The sequence below is a fragment of the Peromyscus californicus genome, unplaced genomic scaffold (assembly GCF_007827085.1).
Source record: "Peromyscus californicus insignis strain IS unplaced genomic scaffold, ASM782708v3 Scaffold_17__1_contigs__length_78620276, whole genome shotgun sequence".
Classification (NCBI taxonomy): domain Eukaryota; kingdom Metazoa; phylum Chordata; class Mammalia; order Rodentia; family Cricetidae; genus Peromyscus; species Peromyscus californicus.
The window spans coordinates 60,484,423-60,497,898 of record NW_026294469.1 but is presented as its reverse complement, the minus strand read 5'-3'; the positions used below and the strand labels follow the sequence as shown (position 1 = coordinate 60,497,898).

General features: G+C 35.9%; 1 protein-coding gene across 2 annotated transcripts in view; it reads left to right on the top strand.

The window, feature by feature from the left end:
• Dcc (DCC netrin 1 receptor) overlaps positions 1-13,476 on the top strand; it is a 1,164,132-nt gene that overhangs the window by 543,200 nt on the left and 607,456 nt on the right. For both annotated transcript variants that reach the window (XM_052742483.1, XM_052742484.1), the window contains exon 3: positions 7,111-7,395. In XM_052742483.1, the coding sequence (XP_052598443.1) occupies positions 7,111-7,395 (285 nt within the window). The remainder of the gene's footprint in view (positions 1-7,110; positions 7,396-13,476) is intronic.

The following is a 13,476-nucleotide window of genomic DNA, read 5'->3' as shown; positions in this document are numbered from 1 at the left end:
GGATGGACTATTGTTCTCCTTATTTTAATTCTGAGAGCCTAACATTTCCCTACAGATTTAGCAGCTTTCCATTCATTGCCATGGTGATTTTTGTTTTTTAACAATCCCCCGCCCCCCGCGAGCATGCTTTTTAACATCACAAAAGAAAAGCTCAAAAGAAAAATGTTTGGTGCTTTGGCTATTAACATTTCCACTGTCCTGGAAACAACTTGTTGATTGGATGTAGCCATTGAAAAAAAAATATGTATTGTCTTGAGGGAGACTGATGGACATATCACTTGCCCAGGCTGGCTTGACTGGGATGTGGCTAGCCAGGAAGGACCTGATAACTTCCTAGGGACAGTGATTTGCAAGAGATGGGTAAATTCCACTTAAAATATATGCTGGTCCTCAAGGAAGTTTATGAGACTAAAACCAGAATTTTTCAGGCCTGTCAGGCATCATCTCCTAATTTTCACACAGGCAGTCTCTTTCCATGTGAAAGGCTGTATGTACAGGCGGGCTTGGGTTTGTGTACTGGCTTCTATTCTTTAACCCTTCCCTGTGAGGAAACCACTATTCTCCCAGTAAGCTGCCCCCACCCAGACACTGCTATTGTCCCTAATGGTTACAAAACCACAACTCTCACCCTAAAGGGGATTAGGAGGTTTAATTTGGAGCAAATGAGAATCCGTAGCCCAGGAATGCCAATTCAGCTTACCTCAAATTCCTTGTTCCCACATGATAGCAGTTTAGTGGCGATTTTATGTTACAGAACGATGACAAAGGCCATACATAATAGAGGTACTTTTTAAACACATTGTTGGAAGCATTTGCTACAGCAAAGCAAGGAACTCTCAGCTAAGATGCTCTATGATGGCAGTCTTAGCCTTTTAGTTGGTGGAAACTAGAGTTTTCTTGGTTAAAGCATTTACCTGTGAGTGACAAGGGTGTTGGGTTGGACACAGAGGTCATCAAGGAATGGCTACCAAAGGCATTAAAGAGAAATTGTAATCAGGCTCTGGACCTACCACATTCCAACCCCTTCACTATCATTGAAGATCTAATCAGTTAATCGGCCTGAGCAAAAGGTTCACTGGACAGAGCAGTTCTTTCCCAGAATTTCCCTTCATCACTTCCTAATGTTTAGGGCCTGTGAAGCTTATCTAAACTGACTATTAAATTAATCATAACAGAATTTTTATCCAACAAATTTTTATTTGATGGAGAATCATCATGCACTGTGCCATTTGTAAGACAAGATAAAACTAGGAGTGAGTCCTTCTAGTGTAGAATTTACAGATTAGCCCTGGAAATAAAATAAACCCCACAGCTAATTAGTGGCAGTCGATGGATGTGGTACAAAGGAGACTGGAGGAACACCTGGTTGTCCCTGGGCAGAGGACTCATTATCTGCATTGACACACGTACCTCCCACATATACAAGTGTTGTGTTAAAGAGAGCTAAAGAGGACAAGGCCTTTCTTGTCAACATAGTACATGCTTAAAGAAGGAGTCTACTCTACTGATTCATAACAGACCTTGAGCAACATTTAACAAAGCACACATGCAAAGAAGCTCTTCATGAATCTTTCTGGTGGTAAAGTACTATAAGTTAATAATAGAAGGATGTTTTATGGAAATCAGAATAAATGACCGTCTCATTCCTCCATGGTAACCTCAAAATGGGCCTATATTTCTAGTTGCCAGTACTGTTTACTATGCGCTGTAACAAGGATTGGTGTCATCAATAACATTTCTGATGCTGAAGCTTGAACACTTTTTAGTCTATAAAAGTCACTTATACAATAAGAATTAGAAGTATCTGTATTTATTATTTCAAGGACAAAGGGAATAAAATAAAGCTTCCATATGCGGTTACATGTCTTGACTTTTCTACACGTAAACAAACAATGCTTTAGTTTTTATAGCATCCCACTAATAAGTTTAGGTCTGTGTTAACACATGGTAGTGCCTGCCATGTCTAAACCTGTGGGTAGACTAGTGTGGGACACTTCCGCAATTCCAGGTGTTCCTAGACATAAAGCTGTTGTAACATCCTGGGCTAGGCTGGGTGTGAAGGTAGGCATCTTGACAACACTTCCTTTTAGGAAACAACCTTTTCTCAAGGATAAAGATAGATGCCTTCCTGAGGTACTCTAAATAGGTTTGTGTGCTATTTTGGATAGGATAGCACTCCAGACTGTAGTTAGTTTATAGAATTTAATTGAGTGCAGAATATGGAGTTGTTCCTCAGTGAGTGGGGGAGTAGTTTCCAGGACTCTGTAGAATTGAAAACCTGCAGATGTTGGAATCCTTACATAAGATGTCAGTTTTGCAAGAACACATCCTCTCATATACTTTAAATCGTGTCTAGCGTACTTATCAAATCTAATAATATGTAAATGCTATGTGCATAGTTATGTCGCTTAGGGGACATGACACAAAAGCCTGCACATGCTTGGCACAAATACAATTAAAATATTTTCAATCAACAGTTGTTGAAGCCTCATGAATATTGAGGGTCGGTTGTACTGACTAAACAAGGGCATTTATCCAGTATTCTGTTGCTACTGGAAGATCAAGAATATTACCAAATAGAAGAAACTCACCTTGAGCAGTTTTCACTTAGGTTAAGGAAATAAGGTACTTTAAAAACCATAATTCAGTACTAAACCTTCTTTTAAACACTTACATTGCAGTGTATGCCTTTAGATTTGTGTGTGTGTGTGTGTGTGTGTGTGTGTGTGTGTGTATTGTTCCATATGTAAAGTAGAGCTACTAATACTTAAATAATTATGATGGGCTGGTAAGATAGCATAGTGGTAATATACTTATCTAGCCTATCTGAAGTCCTGGGTTCAATTCTTAGCTCACATACAAGAAGGATGAAATAACCTGTGGAAATTAAGTGAAGTCACTACTCAAGATGCTTAGAATAGTGTAATATTAAAATTGAGATGCTTCCCAAACCCAAAGCAATCTAATGAAGAGATGAAGCAGGAAAGTGACCATAGATAATCTGGAAACTTGGTATATTACCCAACATCCCAAGCTCCCAGGGTGTTTTGGAAAGTGATAAATGTAAAACTAGAGTCAGTTTTCAAAATGCGGACATTTTTAAAGCATTTAAACTTACATAGGACCTAAGCAAATATTAATGTTTATTTTTTATTGTCAGTAAATATTTGATATACCCTGTAGAAATAAAATACAGATGATATAACAGTACCATGAAAACACTTTTCAGGTTTGATTTATACACTGACTCTGTCATAGTGTCTGTAAATTATGAGTGATATAAAAAATTTAAGGTAGAAAGATGATTCTCAGTGAGACTAGAAAAAGTATAGGGATTTTTATACTTGGTGCTATTAGAATGCCTACAGTTATGACAGGTAGATATTAGGGGAAAGCATATCCCTTTCTAGAGAAAGCACTAAAGAAATAGCATCAAGAGAAGACCAGGTTTAGAGCCTCAGACAAGTTCAACAGAGTTCAGAATTGTTTTACAATAGTTGTCTAAAATGACTTGGGATTATGCTAGATTCCTGGGTCTGCAATTTTAAAAATACAGTAAAAATCTTTTACAGCATTTGGACAATAACATCATACCAAAAATTTTGAACACAGCCATGTTCACCAGCTGTACCATGAACTCCCCAATTTAGGAACATTCTGATGTCTGGAATGGATATGAATGAGCAAAGAATAGAGACAGGAAACTATGGTAGCAATGGATCATATGTGATCTCTTGAGTTTGAACAGACTCTTGTTGACCAGGAAACTAATCTTCATGAAGATATAGTTAATCCCATAGCCACTTGATGCACAAAGTATTTACTTTATATTATTGTATTTAATAATTTCTGAAAAAATACAGTATTTCATTTTTATGAGTTTCAGTGAATTTAATAACTAAAATATGTTACTAAATTGATAACATATACTATCTTCTTTTACAACAAGGAGATGTCATGCAAAAGTTTAGTTTCATATTGAGAGCAGTCATTCAAGCCACACAAAAATCTGTAAACTTACTTGTTTGTTGTTTAGTTTTTGGGGGTTTTTTTTTGTAGACAAAAATAAAGGACAAAAAGTCATAATATAATTTCCCATCCTCACAATCAATTATTTGAAAATGTCCCATGCTACACTGTTAACTTTAAAAATGAATGTATATCCACTCCCTAACTCCCAGCACTAAGCGTTGAACCCAGCATACTCTCTCTTGTTTTGTTTCTCTTTCTTAAGATCTGAACTTACCATGGTTGTGTGTACTAAATAATATGTGTCGAATGATTTTCCTGAGGTGGTGGGATGAATGACAAGTCACACCAAATACAACACCAACAACTGACCAAAAGGTGATGACACTCAAATTGAGCTTAGTGGACCAGTGAGTTTGTTAAAGATGCTTAGAACATCATGGGTGACTGACTCAATCTGTGAGTTCCCTGAATCCTGTCAGTCTCTTAAATTCTGTTAGCTCCCTGACTGTCAGTTCAGAGGACAATGCAGCACAATAGCTTGTAGACTAGGAGCCAATCCCATTGTCTCATTATGCTAATATGGCAGCTAGATGAGGTTGACAAAGGAAAACAATTGTTGAATATCAATTTGAATTACTTGTCTGTGTTCCCCCGCTCTAGCACTAACTTGCCAGCTAAATTTCTTAATATTACCGATAATCAGATGGAACACAATGGTTTTGAATTTGTTTGATGTCCTTAACTAATATAGAACCACGTGATTGCATGTATAAAGTATGCAGATGTTTTTCCAACTTACCTAATATATTTTATTCTAACACACATTAATGAACTACATAGTTATTTTATAAATTTAATATAATATATTATTATATAATTATTTGTAACTATTTTCCCTTAATTATAAGATAAAAGCTAACAATAAAGACAAGAAGGAATGCTATTAAACAAGTCAGAAACTTGTTTCCTGACATAAACCTTATAATAATGCTCTTACTCATTGTAGTTTCTTTATACTATAGCAATCACCCTTTGATTTCTTCCTTTTAATCCATACCAAAGTTAATTAGTAGCAGATTAATATATTTAGGTTAATATATTGTATCTTTTTCTTCCAAACGCATTCAAAACTGTACTAAGGGCCTAGAAAAAAAACTTTGATCCATGACCCAGGGAGCAAATTAATGGGTTCCTTTTGTTTTCCCAACCTCTTAGAGTAGCTCTAACTCTGCTGTCCATGGGTTCTTTTGATTGGAAGAGTAAATTTTCCCAAGCGGCTGGTGCCCTTTGGAGATACCTCTGTGGTGTTGAACTAGGGGGTTTCATAGATGCAAATTCCAGAGGTTTAACTTTATACAACCGATAGGTAGTTTTGCAACCCGTGTATGTGGGATACATTTCAACAGACAAGTTAATATGAAGTACCTTGTATTAATCATTCATATTAAAGAATATTGCATCTCCTTACTATTACATCTCCATGATTTCCAGTAGTTTAGGAAGAGATATAACAATAGTAGTCTCTAGCAACATGTTCCTATTCTATATGAAAGGCTGAAATAATTTTATACATCATTGATTCCATTATCTTGTGATTCTAAACCCTAATATTGAAGTAGACATCAAGTTTTCCCTTGACCAGAAACATCACTATAATGTTTCTTATTGACTCTCATGTTAAATTGTGTTTAACCCAGTCCATTTACCTCTGACCTTTAGTTCCAGTCTTACTTTTTATCAGTTTATGAAGAAAATTAGGTTTGGAGGAATTACTAGACTGAAGTTCGAAGTAGTAGTAGGAAAATAGATCACAATAGAATTTGTCGTTGATGAATTATTGATGGAAAAAAAACAAAACTTTTTTGACATAATTTAATTCCAGATATGGGAAATTTTGCTGTAGTTAAAATAAATTTATAAACATTACAATATCATTAGATATAATTAGTAAAATCAAATGAAGCCCAGAAAGATGAATTAATAAAATTTTATTGTAACATGTATCTAAAAAGAAAAGAATATCATCAAGATTAAAGGCAAATCAAAATATAAGAATGTTTCTGTGATGACTAAAACAAGAATCAAAAATTAAAATTGTTAGGTTCATTTAGCTCTAGAAAATATACGTCCAGGGGTTGATAATGATATGATTCATACAGACATGTTTGGACTCACTAAATAATAGACAATACTTAAGGACAAAAGTCTAGGATGATGATCCACCCTTGTTCATGAAAGGCTTCATAAGGACAAGGTCAGAATATCTACTGCCCTTCTATAGTGAAGGACCAAGCTAGAGGCCCTTGCCCAACGTGCTTTGCTCCATGGTGGTCAGCCTCTTTTCCCTTTTGTCCCTACTACCTCTACAAGCCATTTCACATGCCATTCGACAGGAACATGAGAGTGGTCATACGGTTAGCTGTTGTCTCATTGCACACACCAGAAAATGAAGCACGATATGAAATGATTCATATTTATAAGTGACCCATAAACACAAGCTGTTCTCACTCCAACTTTAGGATTTTCTTTCCCATACTGCAACCACACCAAGCAAATACTGGTGAACATTCACATTAAACTGTCAACCTACCAATTGGTTGTTATCTGTTTGTATAATTAAAAGTGAATATCTTTCTATATTGAAACTGTCCCAAATTATACTACACAGTCAGTTCTTGAATCCTGGTAACTTCTTATACATTGGTCCAATTTTAGGTAACTGGAAGAGTATAGTGCATTGGGATTCAAAAAAGCAAGGTCTCATTTGCATAATAATATTGACACATAATACCACCATTACCCTTCATGTAGAATTTTAATTTTCAAAGCACAATTTCCTCATTTGTAAAATTAGATTAAACTAATCTGTTCTGTTTATTTTACCTGAAGTTTTGTGTTAGCTACACGTTACAATTAAAGAAGAAACTTCTAAAGACAAGTGGCAATATTGTCATCATATCTTAGCCAAATACTCTACTTGCCAAGCCTGATATGTTACAATATGTGATAAAGTTAAAAACTAAACATAATTTGAGAGTATGCATTCAAAGATATAATGTCTCATAAAGAACACAAGATATTGATAATTATTATCCTTTATTTGAAAGACTCATCCTTTCTTCATTGTGTTTTTCTTAGGACCACTGAGGTTCCTTTCCCAGACAGAATCTATCACTGCCTTCATGGGAGATACAGTGTTACTCAAGTGTGAAGTCATTGGGGAACCCATGCCAACAATACACTGGCAGAAAAATCAACAAGACCTCATCCCAGTTCCAGGAGACTCCCGTGTGGTGGTCTTACCTTCTGGATCATTGCAGATCAGCCGACTTCAACCAGGGGACATTGGAGTCTACCGATGCTCAGCTCGGAACCCAGCCAGCACAAGAACGGGAAATGAAGCCGAAGTTAGAATTTTATCAGGTATTTTAATACTTACCATAGTTTGCCACAAATATTTTCTAAGGATTACATGTTCTGTATTGCTTGCTGAGTTTTGATTAATATTATTTCTCCTTTTATCTCTAACATGCTATATGAGATTAGAACAGTTTTTCTTAATTTTCTGCATACTACTACTTTTTTGAGAAACATATAAATATACTTTAGCTTCATACATTTTCTCATTTATTATTTCGTTCATTTTTATTTACTTCATATTTTTGTAAAAAGTCTATATATAAACACTTCTCTATGTAATTTTCTTCTGACAATGGTCTAAAAGATAGATATTATTCCTATTTACAAAAGCGAAAGGATTTGTGAGGTTGAATGTCTTCCCTAAATTAATGTTTAACAAACATCTACTCAAACTTTTGCACAATAATTTCTGGAAAGCACTGTACTGTGTCTAATACTGACTAAAACTGAAACAGGGTCTGGCCTTTTAGAGCTCTGGGTTAATGTAAACATACAAATATTTCTAACAAAATGTGATTAATGTTATGATATGGAAGTTTGTTCCTTTCCATCTTTCATCTTTGTCTTCTTGTCTGGTAAGTCTCTATGACTCTGGACATCTCATTTCCTTCTCCTAAATCATTAGAAGTAAGATTACCCGCATCTAAGGTCTCTTCAAGAGACTGCTGTTATCACACATCTCTGTAATATCTATGTCCACACTTGGTCTTAGGCAGACCTATGCTTACTTTCATGACTCACAAAAAAGCATTGAGAAGTTCGAATGAACTGCTCTTCAATTCGTAGATGCTGGTATCCATCCATATACTCCTAATTGTTTATAGTTATAAATATTTCATATATACAGAGTGTAAGTCTTTCTAAAAGAAAACTAGCAATTCAGGTAAAGTTTATTCCATGTTTTCAATAAGACAACTTTAAAACATCTTTCTCATTTCCTGTATGCTCAGTTAGTCACATACTGACTTCAGTACACTAAACTATTGCAGCCTTGCTACATTCCACCCACCTTGCAAGGAGAATATAGCATTTATTAGTAACACATGCCCAGATTTATTTAGGCACCAATTTCATGCCCCCAAATTTAAGTATTTACATTCATATGTAATACAAACCTTGAATCATCGGATAGGAAGCCAAAACAAGCCACATTTAAAATACTGACAAGAATATGCTTGATTGTTTCAATATGACAGAGAAGCCTATATCCAGTAACATTAAGGAATCGAGCTGAATGAGTCAAATACTAAATTTTAAATGGAAAATTTGAAATAGACATTAAAATGCTATTGACCTCTATTTATTCACTTAGTAAACTGTATAATGGACTTGTGTAGAAATTTATTTAATCCACATTGTTTTTTTTTTGTTTGTTTGTTTTTTTTTTTTTTTGGTTTTTCGAGACAGGGTTTCTCTGTGTAGCTTTGCGCCTTTCCTGGAACTCGCTTTGGAGACCAGGCTGGCCTTGAACTCACAGAGATCCGCCTGGCTCTGCCTCCCGAGTGCTGGGATTAAAGGCGTGCGCCACCACTGCCCGGCTTTGTTAATCTAGTTCAAATAAGAAGACAACAGTGCACTTTGCAGAGGTGTAGATATTTCTTATGAGAAGGAAAACTAAAAAGGAAGGCCATCTGTTGAGGTGATATGGACAGAGTTGGAGGGAGGTGGATATGATCACATTACATTTATATATGTATGAAATTCTCAAAGAAAACCTGCAATAGAGTAAGAAGTTTTATTTAAGTTCTTATTAATTCAAATATTCAAACATAAACTTTAAAAAAGGACTACAAGAAGATCTATGCACACATATGCTGACATTCTCGACATCGCCTGGCTCATGCACTATAGACACTCTCAAGGTCTGTGTAAGAGAAGTTTTGTTTGATTACCTTATTCCCAAGTTTTCCTGTTTGTTTAGAAGTAAAATACAAAGATTCATAAAAGCTATAATATTATACAAGAGAATGAGTAAATCATTATTCTTAAAGCCTTAGTTGCTAATTATGCTTCCCAGATCTTTAACATCTTGCTATTTTCCCTGAATCAATTTCCACTTTCTGTAAGCACCAGCTTGAAGCACTAATTGTTACATACACATATTGTACATTTCTATTATACCTCTTATATAATTGGAAAATGATATGGTCATTAAAATAGGAACCCATATTGTAATTAGCACCAATTATTACCATTGAAAGTGCCACTGCAAGCTTGGCTAGCTCATGCCTATCATGTTCACATTTTGGAAACTGAGGCAGAAGTATTCCCACACATTTGAGATTTGCCTAGGCTACATGATGAGTTCCAGGTCAGCTTGGGAAACAGAGTGAGATCCCTCAAAAAATAAAGAAAATGATTAACACACAAAAATATTTTCCTCTAGTACCTAAACTAACATGTTGATTAAGTTATATCTTGTGTTAGTGCTAATGTGAAACTTTGCAACTTTGCCAACACTTATTAGCATAATTTGGTACAGTATTTGGATACTTATTATTTATTTATTCATTGTCTTTGCAGTAGAGGAAAGTAAAGCTAAGGCTTCAGACATACCAAGTAAGGATTCTATCACTGATTTGAATCCCTGCTTATTTCTTAGATTTTAAATTTTGGGACAGGGTCTTATGAAGTTGCCTAGGATAGCCTTTTACTCAACTCTATAGCCCAGACAGTCCTTGAATTTGGGGAGTTCTTGCTTCAATCTCCCAAATATCAGAGAGTACAAGCCTTTGCCACACCCAATTAACGTGAATTTCCATGTATATGTGTAGCTGGAGAGTTTTCTCTCCAGGTCCCGCCAAGCCCCAGCAGTCCAACAGCCCACTTATAAAATAAACACACAGATGCTTATATTATTTATAAGCCTATATATAATTTTGGCCTAATGGCTCAGACTTCTAACTATCTAGTTCTTACATCTTAAATTAATCCATTTCTGTAAATCTATACCTTGCCACGTGGCTCGTGGCTTACCGGCATCTTCACATGCTGCTTGTCATGGTGGTGGCTGGCAGTGATTCCCTCCACCTTCCTGTTCTCTCAGTTCTCCTCTCTGTTAGTCCCGCCTATACTTCCTGCCTGGCTACTGGCCAATCAGTGTTTTATTTATTGACCAATCAGAGCAACACATTTGACATACAGACCATCCCACAGCATAGATGTTTACACAGGATTATCTAATTCTAACAAATCTTAACTTTATAAACTTATTCAAATTCATGGAACACATTCCAAGTCATAAATATCAACAAATAACCGGATTCTATTAAATTGTCATTTTAATAATCAAGTAATTGTGGCTAGTTTCAGTATAAATACTGCATCTCCTACCATTTTTACTAACACCTACATAACAGCCATTGACTCTAGAAGAAAAGTTGGATGATAAAGTCCTGGGAAGGAAATACATAAAGCAAATAGATTATACTGTGAGCCATACAAGTCAGAAGGCTCTTGCCCTGTGTGTGACAGTAATGTCATTTGCTTGTCTTGAAGATCAAGGCGTGTCTAGCAAAGCGAACTATAAGAAAGAAGAGTGGAAGGAACAAGAGGAAGAGGAGACTTTTGGGAAAACTTCCCAGCGTCTGTGAGATAGCATTAGAAAACGGGGAGGGGTGGTGAGGGGGGCAAACCAGAGGAAGGAAGTTCAACTAGGAAGAAAGAGAGGTAGAAGCCATCATGTTAATTGTGCAGAGAACCAACCATCATGTTAACTGTGCGGAGAACCAACCATCATGTTAACTGTGCGGAGAACCAACCATCATGTTAATCATGCAGAGAACCAACCATCATGTTAACTGTGCGGAGAACCAACCATCATGTTAACTGTGCGGAGAACCAACCATCATGTTAATCATGCAGAGAACCAACCATCATGTTAATCATGCAGAGAACCAACCATCATGTTAATTGTGCAGAGAACCAACCATCATGTTAACTGTACAGAGAACCAACCATCATGTTAACTGTGCAGAGAACCAACCATCATGTTAACTGTGCAGAGAACCAACCATCATGTTAATTAATTGTGCAGAGAACCAACCATCATGTTAATTGTGCAGAGAACCAACCATCATGTTAATCGTGCAGAGAACCAACCATCATGTTAATCGTGCAGAGAACCAACCATCATGTTAATTGTGCGGAGAACCAACCATCATGTTAATCGTGCAGAGAACTGACCGGGAACGGCTCGTATGGTGGCATCAGAATGGCTCACATATGGAGATAATTGGGAAGTTGGTAAAGGCAGGTGTTGTGACTTACGAGGGATGGGAGGTCACCTGGGCTCCAACAAAAGCTGGGAAGTGAGATCTGAGCAGAGACAGGGGTGTGATCATGTCTTACATCTTTTCCAAGCCTGGGCATAGGAGAAGACATTTGTCATAGATACCATCAATTATATATTTCAAGAGAGGTTTTTCCATGGTATTTCATGTTTTTCAGGTGAAAATAATTATTTCATTCAAAAGCAGGAAAATTAGCAACTAGTTTAATTTGTTGATTAATGATTTAAGACAAATTGAGTTTTTCCTTATGGGTAATTGTATGTTTTTAGTAGAGTAAATTAGCAGTAAACAGCTGCAATACACTGTTTTTAAAATATCAGCTGAAACACTGCAGATTGTGATGTGTTAAAACATATGTAAAGGGGACTGTATTATGGATTGAAACAGCCAGCCATTGTGGTTGTAAAATTAACTTTATTCATGGTTCATCACATTTGAATGCCAAGCCTCCAACTGGATTAAAGAATTATAAATGTGCTTTGAGCAGTAGGTTAACTGAAAGAACTGGTTTAGGCACTGGAATTCTTATTTAAAGCTTCTTTAATGAACTAATTGTATTAGTCAGTGGATAATTCAATCTCCCGTTTATTCATTTAACTACACTCAGGTGATGCTGGACTCTCTACAGACCAAGAGGTATTAACTTTGTGTGACTGGTTAAAAATAAATTCTGATTTTTTTGTTATAATATTTGATTTTATTTCAAATAAAAGATGGATAGTTTTTATTTATCTTATTTGTGACCTTAGAAAAGATAATTTCACAATTTCATTTATCACTAACAAGACAATATTGTGTTCAACATTATATTTGATTAAATAACACTTTTAATTCTAAATTAATTATAAGTTTTCATTTAAAAAAATCCCTAGTTCAATTTCAAACCACAGGAACACAAGACATAGAAATATACAGAGAAATATTCTTTATTTCCAAGTACATATAAAGTTTACGTTTATGCTATTGTATAATATGTGAAAACGTCCAATAGTATTATGTCTCACAAAAACAGCAAATATATTTTATGTAAAAAATAAATCTCTTCTATTAACTGGTTGTATTGTTACAAATCTAAATTCTGGAACTTGGGAAAGATGACTAGCAAGGACAAAAAGTTTTAGCCAACTCATACTACACAGTGCGCAGCTGGCCAGCCAGAGCTGTATAGACCCTTATCACACAGACAGACAGAACAGGTTGATGGCCATCTGAACCTTCAGAAGCTGATGCTGCTATCTGACCAGGATGGTAGCTGCTGAAGATTGAGTGACTTCAACAAGATCTTCATATTAGACAAGACTGCTATTTGCCATGGTTGGTGATCATTTCCCCTTAGGAAAAGTTTTTCAATAGCAGGGCCTCCTGCTTCATAGCATTTTGCCGACTGTGGCCCTCCTTTCAAAACCAAAGCCAACCTTTAAACTCAGACACTGCTTTTTCAACTAAGTTGACAACGTATCCATAAACTTACTTTTCATAGGATGATAGCCGTGGCATCTTCCTGTCTCAAAATCCACCTCCTGTGCTTATCCATAAAACCTAGTCTTCTTTTGAGCTAGCTCTGTCCTTATATTGTAGCAATTCATTCAGGTCTTCAAGGTCCACTGATTTTTCTAGCTCTTTTACTATTCCTCCCATATCTGAGGTGACTTCATCAATGTGAATGTGGAACTCCGCAACATCATTTTTGAGAGTTGGAATCAACTTCCTTCATGGCCCTATTCATGTTAACATTGTGACCCTCCACCAGTCATAAATATCCTTAATGGAATTTAATATTGAATCTTTACCA